The sequence below is a fragment of the Coturnix japonica genome, chromosome 9 (genome assembly GCF_054131305.1).
Source record: "Coturnix japonica strain WE chromosome 9, WE-NBRP24, whole genome shotgun sequence".
NCBI classification, from domain to species: domain Eukaryota; kingdom Metazoa; phylum Chordata; class Aves; order Galliformes; family Phasianidae; genus Coturnix; species Coturnix japonica.
In genome coordinates this window covers 7,013,540-7,032,997 of record NC_140671.1, presented here as the reverse complement: position 1 = coordinate 7,032,997, position 19,458 = coordinate 7,013,540, and the positions used below count along the sequence as shown (strand labels likewise).

General features: G+C 45.6%; 3 protein-coding genes and 1 long non-coding RNA gene across 21 annotated transcripts; 2 read left to right on the top strand and 2 right to left on the bottom strand.

The window, feature by feature from the left end:
* The first annotated feature begins 54 nt into the window (after positions 1 to 54).
* Positions 55 to 1,451, top strand: LOC146759660 (uncharacterized). Its single transcript, XM_085556017.1, has 2 exons — positions 55 to 796; positions 972 to 1,451. Exons 1-2 carry the CDS (start codon positions 151 to 153, stop codon positions 1,133 to 1,135), a joined length of 810 nt encoding a protein of 269 aa, XP_085412143.1. The 5' UTR covers positions 55 to 150; the 3' UTR covers positions 1,136 to 1,451.
* A 133-nt stretch (positions 1,452 to 1,584) lies between these two features.
* LOC107321482 (somatomedin-B and thrombospondin type-1 domain-containing protein-like) lies at positions 1,585 to 3,364 on the bottom strand. 15 transcript variants are annotated; one of them, XR_014949147.1, is made up of 5 exons: positions 3,093 to 3,364; positions 2,406 to 2,585; positions 2,241 to 2,300; positions 1,931 to 2,104; positions 1,585 to 1,805 (listed from the first exon to the last, which is right to left on the bottom strand). XR_014949147.1 is itself a non-coding variant. In XM_085556019.1 (5 exons), exons 1-5 carry the CDS (start codon positions 3,289 to 3,291, stop codon positions 1,616 to 1,618), a joined length of 834 nt encoding a protein of 277 aa, XP_085412145.1. In that variant the 5' UTR covers positions 3,292 to 3,357; the 3' UTR covers positions 1,585 to 1,615. The 15 variants fall into 15 exon arrangements, 10 of the variants coding, with proteins under 10 accessions (XP_085412145.1, XP_085412150.1, XP_085412146.1 ...); XR_014949144.1 differs by having other exon boundaries at positions 1,931 to 2,061; positions 2,406 to 2,588; positions 3,093 to 3,357; XR_014949143.1 differs by having other exon boundaries at positions 1,585 to 1,774; positions 1,931 to 2,061; positions 2,406 to 2,588; positions 3,093 to 3,356.
* A 1,021-nt stretch (positions 3,365 to 4,385) lies between these two features.
* On the top strand, positions 4,386 to 18,889 carry SUSD2 (sushi domain containing 2). Of its 4 annotated transcripts, XM_085556013.1 has the most exons (16): positions 4,386 to 4,524; positions 6,160 to 6,361; positions 7,356 to 7,507; positions 8,024 to 8,191; positions 8,438 to 8,612; positions 9,220 to 9,421; positions 9,713 to 9,798; positions 10,376 to 10,644; positions 10,949 to 11,092; positions 11,495 to 11,650; positions 12,024 to 12,272; positions 12,709 to 12,981; positions 13,182 to 13,364; positions 16,768 to 16,858; positions 17,822 to 17,977; positions 18,772 to 18,889. In XM_085556013.1, the coding sequence occupies exons 1-15, from the start codon at positions 4,458 to 4,460 to the stop codon at positions 17,934 to 17,936; spliced, it is 2,532 nt and encodes an 843-aa protein (XP_085412139.1). In that variant the 5' UTR covers positions 4,386 to 4,457; the 3' UTR covers positions 17,937 to 17,977; positions 18,772 to 18,889. The 4 variants fall into 4 exon arrangements, with proteins under 4 accessions (XP_085412139.1, XP_015733934.3, XP_085412140.1 ...); XM_015878448.3 differs by lacking the exon at positions 18,772 to 18,889 and having other exon boundaries at positions 17,822 to 18,121; XM_085556014.1 differs by lacking the exons at positions 16,768 to 16,858; positions 17,822 to 17,977; positions 18,772 to 18,889 and adding an exon at positions 16,224 to 16,727.
* LOC107321493 (uncharacterized) lies at positions 7,532 to 8,342 on the bottom strand. Its single transcript, XR_001558573.3, has 3 exons — positions 8,213 to 8,342; positions 7,787 to 7,870; positions 7,532 to 7,641 (listed from the first exon to the last, which is right to left on the bottom strand). It is a non-coding gene; the product is annotated as an uncharacterized LOC107321493 (long non-coding RNA).
* Positions 18,890 to 19,458: the final 569 nt, after the last annotated feature.

Sequence of the window (19,458 nt, the reverse complement as noted above, 5' to 3'; positions counted from 1 at the left end):
GTACCGGCCCCGCCCCGGCGCGGAACAGGACGCGGCACATCCGCTTCCCTCGGCGGTCCGGAGCGGAGGAAGGTGAGCGCCGGGGGCGGCGGACTCGGGAGCACTGGGAGGGGGGGGGACCCTCGGTGCCTGTCCCCGCTGCAGGGCGGTATGAGCGCGGCTAAGCCCAAGCGCATCAAGTTCTCGGACGAGGAGAAATTCCTCATCCTGGAGGAGTTCAGCCTCCGCAAGGACATCCTCATCCCCAAGAGCGGCCGATACCGCAACACGCAGGACCGGCAGCGCGCGTGGGAGGAGATCGCGGCCGCCGTCAACGCGCTGAGCCCGGTGGTGCGGCGCACGGCCGAGGAGATCCGCAAGAAGTGGCACAACATGGTGCTGGACGCGCGCCGGGAGCTGGCAGCCGACAAGCACCCGCTGCTCCGACAGCGGCCCCAGGAGCGGCTCCTCCATCACATCTTCGCCCTCTTCAACAAGCCCGGCCCAACGCCCGCCCCGTCCTTCGGGCTGCCCGCGGCCGCCCCCGAGCTGCTGCCGCACGGCCCCGCTCCGCACCGCTTCCCCGGCTCCGAGGAGAGGCCGCTGCCCGGCGCGGAGAGCAGGCTGCAGCCAACCCACGGACCGGCCGCCCCAGCGCAGGGCGCAGCCCTCGGTCCTCCGCCTGGCAACCCCGAGCCGCCCCGCGTCAAGTGCCCGCTGAGCCCCGCGCTGGGGTGGCCGTGCCTCGAGGCCATGGCCAGCCCCGCATCGTTGGGAACGGGCAGCCCTGGGCCCCCAGAGCCCCCGCATGATAACGGTGAGCAGCCCCCAGTCTGTACTGGGGCTCCCAATCCCAACACCGGAGTGAGGTTCTGTATCCACTCCATGCAGTGATGCTGCAGCAGTTTGGTGATAGCTCCCCTTTTGCCCTCACCACCAGAACCCATCCCCACTCCTCTCCCAGCCTTAACACTTTCCCTTGCTCCGTGCAGGTGGCACAGCAGCCTCGGAGCTGTCAGAAAAGCAGAGGCAGCTGCACACCGAGATCCTGGAGCTGCAGAAGGAGACTCTGCAGCTGCAGAAGGAGAAGATCGTGCTGGAAAAGGAGAAGCTCCTCCTGGAAATCCTGAAGCTGCGCAGGGAGTTGGGCACATGAGGGGCTGTGGGGCAATGTTGGGAGCTCTGTGCTGCTCCTCCTGGGGATATCGAACATTTTGGGGCTCACACAGGGACTGCTGGGTGCTGAATAAAGTGGGCAACGTGGGGTGTGGGCATGGTGCTGTATGGCAGAGGTGGAGGCCCTGGGTGAAGTCACCAGAGGGTGGCTTGGGGGGACAAGCAGGCACCGGTGGCAGGGATGTTGGTGCCATATGCTCATAGAATTGTTAAGGTTTGAGAAGACCCCTCTGACCATTGATCCCAACCATTGATCCATCACCATTGTGCCCAATAAACCATGTCCCCAAGTGTCACATCTCCATGTTTCTTGAACACCTCCATGCATGGTGACACCATCACTTCCCAACCTGTTCCAATGAACAGAGAAGGATTTTTCCTAATACCCAGCCTGAGTGCACTCAGCCCCAAACAACCACAGCCATGCCCTTGCTTTCTGTGCCAGCTTTAATTGCTCTCCTCACACCACACCAAGCAGCCGAGATTCCCTTAAAGGAGCTGGGCTCTGCTCACCTACACAAAGATGAATGCTGGGGGGGGACAGGCACAGCCCTCCTGCAGAGCCTCCCGCACCCATGAGCCCTGGCACCCTGCTATGGAGGTGGCCACCCAAAACGTCCTGTAAGGAAAACCCAGCAAATGTTGTTCTTCTGTAAAAAAACATAGACGCTAAATTATCAGTTTTAATAGGGAGGAGGATGGAATGTCTCTCAGGAGTGCCCTTAGGGGACATTGCATCACCCAAAGGCTATTATCCCCCCCCATAATTGCCTACCTGGCTCCTTGCACCCCGTATCCATCACACCGGGGATGCCCATGGACTGTGTCCCCCCAGCACTCAACACACACCTGCCTGTCCCGCTGTAGCCGGCGGCTCCAGGGCTGCCCACGACAGGCAGCTGCCACCTGCGTCAGGCGGAAAAAGCTGCAGGAGATGGGGAGGTGGGAACTGGTTTGGGGAAAAATAACCTCGGTTGGAGTTAAGGGAGATGCTGCAGTGTTTTCTTTATAGGAGCTTACAGGGGATGGGGAGGGGAATGGGGTTGGGGACAGGGTGTGCAAAGGGCTCATGGCCCCATACTTACCTAGGTGGCTCCTCTGACCGCTGCATCCCAGTTCTGCGCCAGGGATCCCTGATGTCTGGGCTGAAGGAATCGGGGAGCAGTTTGGCCACCCCTGGCACAGAGCAGCAATGGTGTGAGGTGGTGACAGCCACTACAGTGCAGGGCTGGGAGGGGGTCCTGCGTTACCTTTGGCAGCCCCACAGGCCGGGTCATCCCCCAGGCATCCACGGCGCTGCTTGAGGTCAGGGCAGGGCTCCCCTCCATGTCGGGGGGGCACAGTGACCTGGCGGCTGCGATCTTTGCTGCCCACCCCACATGGGGAGCTGCAGCTGCTCCAGGGTCCCCAGGGCCCCACTGCACAGCCCACTGCTGAGAACAGAGAAAAGAGAGTCAGTAATGTAGAAGAAAAATGAACAGGAGCAGGGGAGAATCTGCACAGCAGGGAGAAGGGGGACCCCCATGGCTCAGCCCCACAGCATTGTGTGCTGCTTCTGGAGCCCTTTATTGTCAGGCTCTGCATCGAGCTGAGCTGGGACTTCACTAATCTCTATGGAGATTATGGAGCGCTGACAGGGCCCATTGTCCAGCGCAGCCCCTGACCCTGTGCAGTGGTGGCAGGCTCGTGGCTCAGCCCTTGGTACCCACGTCCCAGAAATCAGCCCTGGAGCTCACAGTGACAGCACTGCTGCTGTCATGTCCAGCTGCAGAACACACTGTGGGATCCTTCACTGAACAGAGCAAAACTGGGATGATGCTTGAGATATGCCCACCTACAGGCACAGCTCATCACCTCCCAGAGGAACCTCTAATGAGAGCAGCAAAACCCCACCGGCACGAATGGCCCCACCGCCCTCCCCCTGCCCCACAGCTCACCGGCACGGCGGCACGCAGCCTGGTAGTCGTGGCAGCAGTCCCCTGTCCGCTCACAGTACGAGTCGCAGTAGCAGCGAGTGCGGCGGACACCGGTGGCCCAGCAGGAGTTGTTCCTGCCTGGGCAGCAGCGATGCCGACAGCCACCCAGCACGTAGCCGGCAGCCAGCAGCCACCCCCCACACAGCAGCAGCCCCTGCATGCTGTTGCAGTGCTCGGCTGTCCCCTGGTTGGGGGGTGGGAGGGGGGGACGGGCTGCACCGCCCCCTTGCCTGGACGTGGGGATCAAGTGCCTTTTGTTCTGCCCCGGTGCCTGGCTGTACACACATCCCCATCACAACCACCTTGCTGAGCTGAGCTGGGTGACCAGTGGAAAGGGAGCAAGGTGCGAGGAGCTGGACAAGCCCTTCTAGCTGATGCTACTGGTAAGGCGAGGCACCAAGTGGGGCGTTATTGTACTATATTTCCTCTCGTCCCCTTGGGAGGAAGCACAGCTCCATTGCAGCTTGTTGGAGTGTGTCCAGAGGAGGGTCACAAAACTGACCCAGGGGATGGAACATCTCCCCTACCAGGAGAGGCTGAGAGAAGGGAAAGCTGAGTACGGACACGGGGAAGTAGTGCCGCTCCGGTGTGTGCAGTACCGCCTTCCATCAGCAGGGAGCCGAGGGGCTGCTGTGACGGGGGTTAAGGCTGCAATTCTAGTGCAAACAAAACTGCACGTTTCAATAGGAACAACGGCACTGCTCGGCTACCTTGACCCCCACATCGCCCTTCTGGTATCGCACACGCAGCAGGTCTTCATTAATCCCGATGAACATCCTTACAAAGTCCATAAAAGAACTGTTCCCAAGCCTTCAAGCAGCACAAAGAGCTTCTTCCGATCTCTTGTCCTCTCTCTCGTACCTGGCGTTCATGTTGGCACACACTGGGCAGCACACATGCTTTCCCCGTGTCACCTTCTGAACAAACCTGGACTGTCTGCATCTATTCTTTATGGCTTTTCTTACTGATAACCGTCTTCACTGCCTCCAGTGAAACTAAGACATAATGCCCTGTGCCATTGACTCCATGCTCCTGAACTTCGGAGCAGAAGGGCTTGGAAAATAAGCACATATTTCCTCCTAAGTAACAAACTAACACATAAGAATTACACTGACTACCTCCCCAGCTCCCTTCACCATTTCCTCAAGGAGAGATGACCTCTGAAAAGCAGCATTTCCTTCGCTTTGTTTTGCTCCAGTAGTTTACAACAAACCTTTGAACAGTGAGAATCCCTATCATTTATGGACACGTGTTTCTATAAAAGGCTTTTCTCCTCCTGACACAAAGGCTGTAACAAGCAGCTGTCCTGAATCACCCACACAAAACATGAAACCTGTTGGTGCAGGTGTTGCTTTATCCATTCTCTTCTCCCTCGCTGCCCTTTGGAGTACAGGTGAGTGACTTTCAGATGTTTTTCTGCTTTACTTCTGACAGGATCAGGTGTTCTAGGAGAGAATTAAGGACCCATATATTATCTCAGGATGGAGGCCAGCAAAACAGACAGAAATGGTGGTATAATATATCTTTACCTACTTTTCATTCTCTTGCTCTCTCCACCCTACAAAAAGCAAATAACCCCCTGTTACCTTCACCCCTACCAAAACTCAGAGACATTTTCTTCTCCTTTTGACAGAAAATACCATACTTTAAGCTATGACCATAATTCTTTCTTCCTCTCCTGGTCTCATTCATACATTGTCGATGACCTTTGGGAAGAATATCAATCTGTTGAATTTTGGAATGCAGTTGATTTCTCCTCCCTAATCTGCTACTGACAGCCCTTCTGTACTTCCACAGGCAGGAAATCCCTCCTGCCTTAGTCCCATGTATGTGGTTAATGCTGTCGTGGATCCAACCAGTATTGAGGATAAACCCCTGCTCCAAAGAGGCAAATACAGATACCACACTCACAGTGTCAGTTCAGCAAGCCACACAGTCTTACATAGTCTGTAACTGTGTTAGTAACCCTCCCCTAATTGTATGTTTATCACTGGTCTCAGTTTTGCTGCATTCACAGACAAATTTGGAATTTCTGATACTTACTGAGGTCATCTCAATTTTATGTGGCATTACTGACATAGTTAACAATGTTGGTCTTGCAAGATTCAGCTATCAAAAGATCCCACTCCACTGTGTTCCAAATTATCAATGCAGCTTGTCCATCTCACTCACATCCCTCTTCACTCTGAAATCCAGCCACTTCTCTCTCAACTTTTTACTACTTTATTTGTTGTATTCAGCAGCTGTTTATGTCACGTCCAATAATAACTTACAGTCTACTCAGCTCTCAGCCAAGGCCTGGTCATCTGTCCACCCACCTAGTTATATTAACAGCTATGTTATTAAGGTTAAATTCAAATAAAATGCACAGCAGGAAGAAATCTCAGCTTCCCATAATCTCCTACTGGATCACACTTTGTCACTGATGTTAGTTTCTCATTCATCCAAGAGCACTGGCCTGTTATCACTGATTCCTGTTATCATTGATAAGGAAGAAGCTGTTTACACTGAGGGCAGTGAGGCACTGCACAGGGTGCCCAGAGAGGAGATGGTTCCCCATCCCTGCAGACACCCACGGTCAGGGGATGGGGCTGTGAGCACTGATGGAGCTGTGGGTGTCCCTGAGCACTGCAGACAGTGGGAACAGAAGGACTTTGGGGGTCCCTTCCAACTCCAACCATTCTATGGCTCTGTGATGATTCTATGATAGTCCTAGAAGTAACTATTATTAGTGATACTACCTAGATTATGGGGAGCAGGCTGTTCTTGAGATTTATCTTTCTATTAGATATAAAAATACCCATAGAATTGCTCAAACTATATATAGACGCCTTTTTCTAAACAAAATGGGCTAACACTGACGCACAGGTGATTGCTGCCTTCATCTGGCATAAACATCCTACCTCATTTATTTACAGCAGCTCTTTAGATGTTGTTTCAGATGCTGCTGTTTCAGAGAAGAGCTTGATGACGTTCCTGACAATGTGCTGTTTGTTTGTTTTTCCTCTTTGATTTGTTCTTTAACAAGGAGCTCAAGACTCTTGCTCGAGCCAGTGTGGGAAGCTGCTTGGTACCTGCTCATGCCAGGAGACTTGCCAGTCCTTGGGGACTTGCTGTCCTGACTATAATGAATTCTGCCTTCAGATTTCTCCGTACTCAGGATCTCTGATGGGAGGCAAAGATTTTTTGATAGAAAATACAGCTTTTAATACTTCTGTGTTACTGTGCAGGTGAGCCATGACTTCACGTTCCTCTTCCAAAGGGAAGTATCCTTTCTGATCTTGCTTTCTAACAATAGGCAATTGTCTCAAATCAAGACTTGTCAGAATGGAAAAAAGTTATCTAAATCCTGAAACTTGCAAAGGTTCTGCCAACCTTTACCCTCAAAGATATATTTTGTCTGCATTTCTAGGCAGGATGACTTCCTGCAGGTTGAGTTACTGCGTGATACAAATAGTTCTTGTTTCCTCACAACATCACAACTGTGACTTCTAAAAAAGGGTTTCCTTTCTGAATGTTTTGTTACTAGAGCAAGAGGGAATGGCTTTGAACTATCAGAGGGGAGACTGAGGTTGGATGTGAGGAAGCAATTCCTCACTCAGAGCGCAGTGAGACCCTGGCAGTGCTGCCCAGAGCTGTGGGTGTGAGTCAGATTTTAGTGTCCTTCCAATCTGCATAGCAACATTTGAGGAGATCTGAGTTTTTCTAACAGCTGTGTACTTGGAATTAAGTGAACTGTTGCTTTATCAGAGCCAACACAAGTTTCAGTTTAGATGAGCAAAGAAACTACTTCTTGGCAGACCCCAAACTCCCAGCTCTACTTGGAATAGCTCTGCAATCCCCATACCTCAATCCTTAAGAGTCATGGATAGGCTTCTACTAGGGATGCCAGGCAAGAGCCCTATTTGGAAGCAGATGGTTAATTTACAAGCAATGAGCTCTGAGTTTGTTACTAATTTATCTTGTCCCTCCTGTAATTAAATTGTAAATCTAAGGCTTGCAACTCGCTTTGTATTTGTGCAGCGCGCAGCAGAATCCCTGCTGCAGTGATAAGTACAAAGTACACACGAGTTTTTCCAGTTGATTTTCACTGATACAAGCAAAACAGCCATGAGACTTGGAATGACCTGCACATGACAATGGCTCACAGAGTGAAACACAACTGAGACACTCAATTTTCCTGCTCTCAACTATGGCTCTGAGAAATGTTTTTGATATCAACAGATTCAAGCAGCAAGTCATAACCAGTGGCTACGTTGATAAGGATGGAAAAGCCCACTGCCTCTCCCCATTGCTGTATGAAACTGGTTTCATCCCCTTTGAAGTTTCTACAGATGGCGGGCTGACATTTCCATACTCTGGAACTTGGTTATCAGGTTACTTACCTCAGTCTGTGATATCACCCTTCTTTCTGTATTCTTGCTTCACAAAAACAAGATGATATAAGCTTTGCCCACTTTCTTAACGGGCTATTTGGCCTCAAAGAAAGACATTCCCTTCATGGTAATTCCTATTTTGAGAGATGAAGTTTTGCTGTGACTGAGTTCTGCCGTTATTCAGGAGCAGCATTAAGTCACAAAAATCCTTGCTCAGAAGTGGAGTTGACCATAAGTGTTTCCTTTTTGGTAGGCATTTATATTGGAAAAGAGCTGTACCTTGCTGTTGTATCCCCAGGACTACACACATCACTAGGGGTTGTATCCTCTCATCTCCAGTTTTCTCTTTTTCTATCATGCATCCTGTTAGAAAACACACACAGAGGAAATACAGCTAAATCTTGCATACTGTAACTGCAGCATTTCATAGCTATGTGAGACAAAAACATCATTCATTAATTATTATTTTGTCATTAAATTCGACATTTTAGGTTTTTCTTGTGTTCTGTAATGCAGTACATCACAGCAAGGTTTCAGATGGAGAAAGATGCACACTGGTCAATGAGACAAAATGGCAGTACTATGGCACTCCTGGCACAGATGGAAGCTTAACTCTGACCTGGACACAACAGGCACTTGCAGCGTCCCATATCAACATAGAAGTCTGGGGGTACCAGGAAACAGGTAAAGTGACTCTCCTCCTACCTGTGCACAGCAGCCACCATTGTAGTGTTTGCACAGAGCTCTATATATCATGCATTCACTTTCACTGAAGCTGCAGGAAGAGATCTGCAAGCACAGATAAGTCACACTTGTAATGGCAGCTTTGCTCTTCAGTTCCACATGGGTGGAGGCATCTAATTTCAGTCGTGTTGTCAGTTAACTCTTCTTTCACAGCATCTAAATGGATTTTCTTCCTCTATATGACAGGTGACAGTTACTCAGAAAACTGGCTTGCTGAATGGAAATATCTTTATACTTTGGCAAGAGAAGCTCCCAATACAGGGACATTTTCTTTCATTCCTGTACCTGCTGAAGCAAATTACAACACTTGGGACTTTGGAATTTTGAGAATTACCCCAAGCACCTATTCTGATGGGCAAAGGCAAGTACATCATGACATTCATTTATCACAGGTACCCCATTATTACTTGTGATCAAATTGCCTTCTCCTTTGACACTTACAACCAGGACTTGGGCTCTGCTTCTCATGCAAAACATTTAGCAAATACAACTATAACGTCTACCTTTCAGGCATAGAACACATCTAAAGATAAGTATGTGATCATTTAGTTACTTACAGTCATCATCACAGCATAAAACTTAATCACCTACACAGTATTTAGGATATCTAAAAGGAGATAAAAGCACTCATTGCTCATCTTAGAAGTTTTCTTTATCTTCTTTCTAATGAGAATAGTTTCTCTGAGGCTCAGCGTTGGCTTTTTGGTGTAGACTTATAGTGCAAGCACTCTTCCAGCACAAGCCATAGCCAGAACATGAGTGTGATACCAGCACTATTCAGTCACAAGGCACAAGATTAAAACATAGCACTGTTTGTACATTCATTTCTAAATGAAAGAAGTGGCCTTCTCTATCAAAAAAACAACTTGCAAGGTGTAAAATACTTCAATACTTCATAATGGTTGATGCCCAAACTTTGCTTTTCAGCTACCAGATCTGATTTTTGGCTTTCTTTTTTATTTTCCCAGCAACACTCCATCTATCTGGAGCCCAGCACACGCATTGGCCTGGCACCTTGGAGAAGACTTCAGAAATGAGCCAGCTGCATGGGCTACTGCAAAGTGTATCGAATGGGACAGGAAGGAAGAAAAGCTTCCGAACTTCATGGAGGAAATTATAGATTGCCCTTGCACCTTGGCACAGGCAAGAGCTGATACTGGCAGGTTCCATGTAAGTTATTAATCTATCACTTTGGCCTTCTGCAGTTCCAAGTTGAAGTTGAGGGACTGCTATACTCTTCCCTGCAGCCTTGTTCTCTGCTCCATAACCTTCCCTGATACCAAGGTCAAGTTAACAGGCCAAAAAGTTCCTCCTTCCAAGCCTTCTTGTAGACGGGTGTCACGTTAGCAAGTCTTTGTTTAGATTTTACACGGACCTCAGGGGACAAGTGGTTGGGAGAGAACATGAAAACAGGAAGGATGAAAGAAAACTCCCTTAAGCATGAGCACTGATCTTTTTCAGACAGATTACGGCTGTGACATTGAAGAGGGAAGTGTATGTACATACCACCCCGGTGCTGTGCACTGCGTAAGGGCAATTCAAGCCAGGTAAAGAACAATATCTGAAGCCACATCTTTTTAATGACTTGTTTCACCTCACAGAAATCTTAGCATCAGAGAAGTCAGAAAGGCCTCTGGAGCCTTGGCAATCAGGTTTAAAGTAATCAGTGTTTCTCTCTTGCTCCCTTATTACTCCTCATTGCTGAGGTGAAGTTAATACCTTAGTCTTACTAGACAATTACTTGCACAGTGCCTGATCTCAAGGTACATAAACAAGCAATAATGTCTAAAAGCAGTTTGATTAGACTTAATTATGCCTTTTTTGTAATGGCTGTTGGTTGTACTTGTTCTCTCAGAATAACACTAGCAGTGCTATGCATGGGTGGCCTTAAGGCCTGCAGAGCTTCCCTACAGCCTTGGTTAAAGCCCCCTCCCACCCAAGCCCTGATCTGATCTATTTCATGAGAGCAGAAACAAAAATATTTACTAATAAGCATCTTTTGTGGATGTCAGAGAGCTTGGTAACCAACACATCTATTCACATCCATATAAAGGCAACCATTAAACATAAACAGACTTCCCAGAGCTGAATGATGACTTTCCTCTTCCTACATTTCTCAACCAGCCCCCAGTACGGAGCAGGACAGCAGTGCTGCTATGACTCCACCGGGACCCAAATCCTCACACAAGACTCCACAGGAGGCAGCACACCTGATCGAGGCCACGACTGGGGAGCACCACCCTTCCTGAAGCCTCCACGTATACCTGCCTTTTCCCACTGGCTGTATGATGTTATCAGCTTCTATTACTGTTGCCTGTGGTCTGATAATTGTCACTTCTATATGAAAAACAGGCCCTCTAGTGACTGCAGGACGTATCGCCCACCCCGAGCTGGTAAGAGCTTCAGAATTCCATTTTGGAGTACAGAATTTCCATATAGTTTTGGCTTTTAGACATTTGCGTGTGCATTAATGTCAGCTGACAAATACTGAGAGCACAATGTCCTCTAGAAAATTACAATGACAGGTTTCAATTCATCTGCCAGTGGCAAAATGTTCTTTAACCGCCCTACAAAACTTTTGGCTTGAGCATCCTATTAACTCCTGGAATCTGAGATGACATTTAGCCAGAGATTTTGGCTTCTTAATGGACTGTGGGCTTTTCTTGTTCTTATTCCTAATTTTTCTTTCCAAAATAGCGTCTGCTTTTGGAGATCCTCACTTCCTCACATTTGATGGTCTGAACTTCACTTTCAAAGGACAAGGGGAATACACATTGGTAGAATCCGACCTCACAGCCCTAAGGGTGCAAGGGAGGACCCAGCAGGCACGCTTTCCCAATGGTAAGTTGATAAGAGAGAAAGCAGGGATGATAAAAAACAGCTTCTGAGGTTGCTTGATTCACTGTTTACAGTATTTACCCTATCTTCTCTAGTCCTCTTTTTCTCTCCCCCTGCCTGTTTATGGCTAATGTCTCTCTGGGCTGTTTTCCCCTTCACAGGCTGACAAACACCTCACACTGATGTTATTATCAGTAGAAACAATCCCTTTTCTCAAAGTAATTGTGCATGTTCTGGCATTCTGCTACTTCATCATACACAGACATTTTATATATCTAGTTGCTGTGTGTTCTCTGTTTGGTTTGTTAATGCTGTTTCATTGTCTGTATAATTACCACCTTCCTAACAGAGTTTATTTGATGAAAGGCATCTTGAGGAGTTGCTTTTTTGTGTCTTTTTCTGAAGGGACTCAGGCTCAGGTGACAGGCCTGTCTGCAGTGGCCATGCAGGAGAACAACTCTGATGTGATTGAAGTACGCTACTCAGAGAATCTGAACCTGGAGGTCCTGTTGAATCAGAAGGTGGTCAACTTCTCTGAGCAAAGTTGGATGGACCTGAAAGGTTAGTTACAAATATGTTATAGATATCAGCCTTGAAAACAGCCGTGGAAGACCAGCATCTCCTCCTCTCCCAGAAAATCCAAGTACCACAAATGACAGCCTTTACCAACACTTGGTGCCATCCTGAGCTTTTGTGTATTTGTAGACAAATAGTAAGAGAGGGAAATTCTGAAAATGGTACCGAGATCTTTGACTTCAGTGCCTGCTTCATTCATGTCATCTTTCACTGTCTTGCAGAGCAATGATTTCCCTTCTCATCCCATTGAGGATGAAGAGAATTACTCCTCCTTGCTGAGGAAGAGAATTAGTCCTTACTCCTCATCCATGTGCTTTATGTGATTAGCTATTTTGTCCTCATTTTCTTATCATTTTAGGCCTCTTCCTTCATTCTACGGCTGATCAGAAAATTACAGTGATGTTCTCTTCTGGGTCGGGAGTAGAGCTAAGAGGAAGTGGAGGATTTCTGACCCTAACAGTTCTGCTCCCAGAAAGGTTTATGAATCACACACAGGGTCTCTTTGGGGTGATGAATGGTAATACAGAGGATGAGTTTACCTTCAAGAATAAAACAATCATGTCAGTTCATGCAAGTCCCCAGCAGCTGTTTGAGTTTGGAGCTAATTGTAAGTGATTCTTTTGGTTGTCTATTATTACATTTTCTTTACAAATTCAAAGCTGCTTGTGATCTAAAGACCAGAAAATTGTCTGTGCTGAGCAGCCTATTCAGAGTGAGAGATAGAGGCTTTACCGCTTGATTTAGTAGGTAACATGCCTAGAAAAATGGATAAAGACAATCATGATAAACCCTCTTTGTTTTTATCAAATTTTACCAGCATTCATATTTTTAATTAATTGATCAAACATTAAACTTAGTGCAAGGTTAGAATGCTGCATGCAAAAAGGAAAACAATCTTGAACTGGAAGGAGGATGTATAAGATAGGACAACATAGACATCTTATAGCTCTGGCTGCACTTCTCTATACAATTACTTGGCAGAAGGTTGCGTAGGTCTGTAGGCAATGCTACAAATGAATCTCTCTTTCACTTTGTCTCCCAAGGGGCTGTTGAAAATGGAACTTCTCTCTTTACTTATGACACAGAGACCTTACTGAACGATTATTTTTACGGGGAAAAGCACAATGCCTCCTTTCTGCCAGTGTTCTATCCTTATGAAGACCCTGCTGATCCCTTGGTGGAAGAAATGGTCTCACTCTGTGACTCAGACCCATTCTGCAGATTCGATGTCCTGACAACAAGAAGCCTTCAAGTGGGAAACTTCACAAGACACTCTCATCAGAATCACAAGCAGCTGGTAGAAAGTCTCAAGCCAGGTGAGACAGCATTAAATAAAGCTTCCCTTTCTGCAAGCATCTAAATAGTTATGGACATCTGAGGAGGCTTTACTCAACAGTAAATTCAGTTAGCCTAGAAATTGTCTCTCATTGAGTTGCCATGCAAATGCCATTTGAATCACTGTGACTGAGATTCACTAGTCCAAACCCAATATAACCAGATATTTCTCTTTTACTAGTGATTTCTTGTGGCCGGCTGGATCACCCAACTAATGGAAGGAAGGATGGAACTAACTACCTGCTGGGCTCAGCTATCCATTTCACCTGCAACCAGGGCTATGAACTCATTGGATCAAAAGAAAGAATCTGTCAAGAGACAGGAGCCTGGTCTGGGGACTCACCCTATTGTACCTTAAGATCAGGTCTGTTTTCTTTTAAGCATTACAAATTATCACCAGAAATCACTACCATGAATAATGTGGGGCAATCTCAGTACACAATGATGGCACTTGACAAAAGCAACCTCCCTTTTTGGGAAGATATCAGACACGGGACCCCTGCACATCTAGAAAGACTAATATTTATATTTAAATAAGAGGGTGGGGATTGGTTTATTTCTGTCTTTCTTCTGAGTATATGCCTTTTCCCAGGGCCTAAAGCTATATTTCAAACTCAGACTAAGCATGTTAACAGTATTCTGGGCTGCACTAGGCAAAGTATTGCCAGATGGTGTGAGAGCTGCAGTGCTGGGCTCTCCAGTACAAGAGATGTACTGCAGAGTTCTGCAAAGAGCTATGAAGATGATGGAGGGATGGAAGTCACCCTCCTATGAGGAGGGGCAGAAAGAGATAGAACTCCTCAGCCTCGATGAGAGAAGACTTGGGGGGTCCCATCAATATCTACAAATATGTGAAGGAAAGGTGTAAAGAGGGTGGAACCAGGCAGTGCCAGGACAAGAGGCAGTGGGAACAAACTGGATCATGGGAGGTTCCCTCTAAGCATCAGGAAACTTATTTGCTGCAGTAATGACTGAGTGCTAGAGCAGGTTGCCCAGAAAGTACCATTGAGTCTCCATCATTGGAGATATCCAAAAGCTATCTGGATAAAGTGCTGACCAATCGGCTCTAGGTGATCCTACCCAAGTGGGGTGGTTGAATAAGATAACCTCTAGATGCCCCTTCCAACAAACAGCTTCTGATAACAGTGGGCAGACATTACACCTTTGTCTCTTGCCAAGCTTCCCCTTCAATGCTTGTTGAAGGCTTCTGCTCCTTGGTTCCAAAGGATAACTATGTTATCTCAGCACAGAAGCTATTAGTCTATAGCAGTAGAAAAATACCTAAAATAAACAGCAAATAATTATTACCCCTATTATGTCACTGCTATAAGCTTATCAATTAACCTGGAATTTTTGGATTTTACTGCCGTTAGGCTGTCTCAACAGTTTACAGAAAACAACCTACCATCTTCAGACAGTTTGAACTTGGATTTGTTCTTCTGCCATGTATTCTGCAAGCATCCTCAAGATGGCAATGTTTCAAAGCACCAGAGCGATGCAAGGCGACACGGCACTCCAAAGCACTTTCTGTGTTATTAATTCCTGAAATCACTCAAATCCGGCCACTTTCTCCATTCCAAGCACCTTCCAAAAAACATGGAAAGTGCAGAACACATCAGCAGTGAATTCTTGTCCAATACATTTCGTCATTCACAGTAATAATAGGTCATTTGTCATTTGATTGAGAAGAATGAGATCTTTACAAAGTAAAGCCAGAACAGTGGCAGAATATTTTGCCAAGTTGAAAGCTAAGATCATTTTTCCATTGCTGCTGTCAGCTGCATGCTTGCTGGATAGGAGCCAGACAGTCTCAGTAAGCAAACCGGACACTTACATTTACAGAACTAGGGAGCAAAAAGCCAGCCCTAAGAGATCAGAAGGAAAACGTTAAACAGAAGTTATCTGCATTCAGAATAATGGAGACATGCCATAGTCTCGTGGCTAAGCACAGGGCAAGAGGGAATTGTTTCAAACAAAAAGAGGGGAGATGTAGGCTGGATATAAGGAGGAAGTTGCTCACACTGAGGGCAGTGAGGCACTGCACAGGGTGCCCAGAGAGGTGGAGGTGCCCCATCCTTCTAGCACTTCTATGGCATGGACATCCGCTTGCTTTTCACTAAATCCATTTTAATCTCCAGTCTAATACAGTTGAAATCCAGCACTGATTTTCCTTGTGCCAATTCTGGATTCAGCACAGTTGTAGAAGATGTCTTCACAGCATTACACACTGTTGTCAGTCATGCTGGTTTTCTTTACTGTTTCTCTTTTTACACAGCAACAAGCTGCTCTTTTGCCAGCACCCATTTCATTAAGCTCTGTGACAGAGGGCCATCTTCATAGCAGGAAAATGTTAGCAAAATTAATGGCCAGTGCTTCCAAACTTCTGGGAGCCTGAATGAGTCACCACTGTCCAAGCAGTGTGGTTTGTGATTGGATTTTTACTTCCACCATTAACTATTAAAACACTTATTTTAATGATGACCTCTTCCATGCTGACCAAGAACTCAGGACCCAGCTGCCTGTTATTGCCAGCTTCCAAAGGTGATGCTTCTCAATGCTGTGCTCATTGCAGTGCTGCAGCCTTCTGGCACATTGGATTCAAAGCCTGTACTACAAATCATCAGGGGGGTTTAGTTACTAGCATGCTCTCCTCCCCCTAAAAAAACACCTAGAAAATTTACAATGAAGGTGTGAGGACTCAAAACTGGATAGGAAGAGAGACAAACAGAAGTAGTATAGGACAGTTACTTTGCAAAATCCATTTCTGTACTTCAGAAACAAATCATGCTTTCAGGCCTGTGTGTTGTTACTTCTGAGTTTTGCTTCCTTGAATTAAGGTTTCCATGGATATCCTCTGCTAATAATTACTTCTGCTATGCTTCTAATTACAATCCCACTGCAAGGCTTGCCAGTACCTCAGCAACCTCTCTTCATAGAATATCTCATGGAGGGAGAAAAAGAAATAAACCATCCAGAAAAAGAAGAAAGGAGAAGGGTAAAACCAGGAGTAAAATGTGATTGAAAACTGTAACATCTTCACAATACATATTCACATGTATATTGTTTGTGATAAACAATTTGGTGGTGTTAAGTACAATCCGTTTTTGTCCCTTTTGTTTTCAAACTCTTTGTTTTTAGCTTTCCCTTTCCAAGCTGTGTGCAAATGCAATCCTTTTGGGAAAGGCTGACAGAAAACCCATTAATTCTGTGTACTTTTTCTCAGATGAGGATGGAATTGCTGTTATTTCCAGGAGAACTGCTTCAAAACATCCTAAAATCATGAAAAACAACCTAAGATTTTAAATCAAAAACAAAGATTTCACTTCAGAGACAAACCATCACCAAGTCAAACTATCCAGGCAGGAGGCTCTCATCGCTTGACAGAGAAGGGGTACCTGCCTGAGGTGTCTGTAGGTCAGACAAAAGCTTTTGGGCTTTGAAGAGGAATTGCTGAATGAAGACAAATTGTAAAGCTACCAGACTGGGAAAAGGATGGAAAACCCATCATTTATTGGGACTGGAAGTTGCACAGAAATATTGCAGATGGATGAAGTCAGTCGCATTTTAGCCATCAACACACTCTGTGTTATTGCAGCTTTCACAGCCACCTGCCCTAACTGGGAAGTTATGTGAATTACGTGCTCACCCACAATGAGCAGCAAAACATTTATTCTATATATACAAATTAAAACCCTGTAATGATTATGTTCAAACATATTGATACAAGAAGAATCTTCCTGTTACATTATTTCCTGCTTTTGTTTCAGACATCAAACAAGTAATTCTTCTTGCCTGTATATTTGGAGTTGTGGGTCTCGCTGTTGTGACGCGTCTAATTCTCCTATATAGAAAGGAGAGGTAAGAATTCAAATGAGCTAAAAACAAGAAAGAACCTGATAAAGAAACAGCAAGTGTTGTGCCCTTCGAAGCCATTTCCATCAATGGCAAAGAAATCCTATCAAACAGAAATGCACTCACTGTATGAACTATTGCATTGTAAAGGAAATCTCCACAACACGTTGTGTTGCTAGTTAATTCCTTCAGACTTTAATTCTTTGCTTTAAAAGTCTGCACATAATTCACTCTGTTGGCCAGTTTAACAAAACAAAACATTTTTGGCCCTATAATCTTACAACAGATTCGTATCTTCAGAGACTTTTGAAGCAGAACGCACTATGACACCTATGTTTGTCACTGAAAATGCAGCTCATTGATCCTCTGCTCAGTCATTAACTGCATCTATCAGCATGCCACAGTGAATACTAAGCTTTGCCCCTCACCTTTGAGGTCACATAAGCATCATTTTCTATACTCCATATGAGAACTGTCATAACCCAAATATCTTTTCTGCCCTTTCTGTACAAAAATAATGGATACTCAACACATGGAGATACCATTAGCAATTGATGGTTTTTGCTTATATATGCACACACACACAAATACACAAAAGACACCTCCTATATTTATCAAATCTTACATGTTCCAGGTTCTATGACAAATGATTGATATAAAGCACCACTATTACAGCCATATATGCTAATCCTGATCTCCAAACACTATTTGTATTTAAGTTCCTTCCTCCTTTAGCAAACAAACACGAAACCAAGTGAGGTTACATTTTCAGGCTTTCTCCTGCTGCATTTTCAGCTGAGAAAAGTGAGCTGTGTTTCTCAGTTAATCACATCATGCTGAGAGCAGAGATTTAGGGGAGAAGAATCCCAATACTACAAAGAATTATGCAGTAACATGATGGCAACCATTGTAACAGTCATCTCTTGCACTTATCTTTAACTTTAATACTTTCTGTCTTTTCTTCACAAGACACAGAGCCAAGCAGAAGCTTGTTTCAAAGGAGCCAGCAACATCCCAACAAGAAAGAGCAAAGCTTCCAGATCAGCTTTCGATGAAACACAGAGAAAGCATAGCAGAGGAATAAATGGTCCACAGCAACAAAGACAAAAACAACAGTTCCACATAGTATGTTACCATTTAATTTTTGCTTCCAATATAATGACTGTTCAATCACATGGGAAATACTAACAAGCTTTGTGGGATTGTATAACAGCAGATTCATCCTACTAAGTATCATAAGGAATAGATACTGCTTCTGAAAGCAGCAGACTCAAAGTTACATGTATTGGTTTCTTCTACAAGTCATATTTCAGACAACAGAACCAAAGTTTTGACAAAATCAGAAGAGTTTGTGGTTTCTCTGTACTTCTCTTCCTCTCACCTTTTACTTCTAAGTTGGTAAAATGAAAATAGACCCAGCCTACAATACTAACCATTATCAGAGAAACACGCACCTTCTCTGGGGCCATTTGCAGCTGATATAGATATGAAGTCTGCTCTGAAAGTAACACCTCCTTTGTCATGATGCTGGTAGTACAAGGCGAACTTTGGTAATGTAATGGAAAGCGCAGAAATGACAGCAAAACAACAAAGTCCTATGCTGCAGAAAGCAAGGAGCTGCTCAAATTGCAACAGCCATAAGCACAAAAACAAAGGAAAGAAGCTGCTTACCTTTAGAAGGCCTCAGGTGTTTAGGGATCTTCAGCAAAACATCCTCACCTCCACCACCAACCCTTAAATGAGATAAGGGAAGGGGTGGAGCCAGGACCCAGGTCACTGAGGTACATTGTACATTGCATGCACCTGAGCTCCCTGGGTTGGCCCTGCCTTCCCACCAGGTGCTCCATCACTGCTTCAGGCTGTGGCTCAGCATTTCTGCTACAGCCTTCCCACCAGCTTCCCATTCCATTCTGTTGCAGTGGAGGGGCAATCTGACAAATGACATCTGATATGACAACTCATATGAAGCAAAAGTATGGAAATGAAATTCTCCATAGGGAAGAAATGGCCCCACTAATTCATCAACTCTTGGTGAACATTCATGGAGACCCAGCAGTGGATGTGAGCACAGTAAGGAGTGGGTGGTGTGTTTCAGCTGTGGTGACAGTGATGCAAAAGACATCTTACCCACCATCTTTTTCCTTATGGTCACCGGCACACAGACTGCTTACCAACTATTAACACCATGTTAATTACGAAAATCACACAACCAATTCAGTGTATCTCCCAAAGTCTGGTCTCCCAACACTCCTTGGCAAAACCACCTTTGCTCACTTCACACTCTGCTTTCTTTACCAACCACTCACGCACACAGTTGGTCTATGTGTATGCACCAGTTGGGTAATTTGCTTTCACTTTGCTTGGTCTTTTTTTTCTGAGCTCTTTTATTCTTTTTATTTTCTACCAGGATACTTATTTTTTCTCTCTGTTAGACAGAATCACTTGTATTTCAATTTACTGTATCCAAGATCACCCATTTGCATTGTGCAATTTTCTGCTTGTGGTTTGTGGCTGCTGTTCGCAAATAACACCAATGGCAATAACAACAGTAGCTAATAAGTAATGAATCATTTCATACTACTTAATACATGGCCTGAGAGGCTCCT

Bases quoted from the DNA above. Each gene is read 5' to 3' on its own strand.
- LOC146759660 (XM_085556017.1), top strand. From the start codon at position 151: ATGAGCGCGGCTAAGCCCAAGCGCATCAAGTTCTCGGACGAGGAGAAA. The intron at 797-971 runs GTGAGCAGCCCC...TGCTCCGTGCAG, and splicing joins AGAGCCCCCGCATGATAACG to GTGGCACAGCAGCCTCGGAG.
- LOC107321482 (XM_085556018.1), bottom strand. From the start codon at position 3,291: ATGCAGGGGCTGCTGCTGTGTGGGGGGTGGCTGCTGGCTGCCGGCTAC. The intron at 2,589-3,092 runs GTGAGCTGTGGG...CTCTGTTCTCAG, and splicing joins GGCTGCGTGCCGCCGTGCCG to CAGTGGGCTGTGCAGTGGGG. The intron at 2,332-2,405 runs GTAACGCAGGAC...GCTCTGTGCCAG, and splicing joins GGCCTGTGGGGCTGCCAAAG to GGGTGGCCAAACTGCTCCCC.
- SUSD2 (XM_085556013.1), top strand. From the start codon at position 4,458: ATGAAACCTGTTGGTGCAGGTGTTGCTTTATCCATTCTCTTCTCCCTC. The intron at 6,362-7,355 runs GTGAGCCATGAC...TGATATCAACAG, and splicing joins ACTTCTGTGTTACTGTGCAG to ATTCAAGCAGCAAGTCATAA. The intron at 7,508-8,023 runs GTTACTTACCTC...TCTGTAATGCAG, and splicing joins CTCTGGAACTTGGTTATCAG to TACATCACAGCAAGGTTTCA.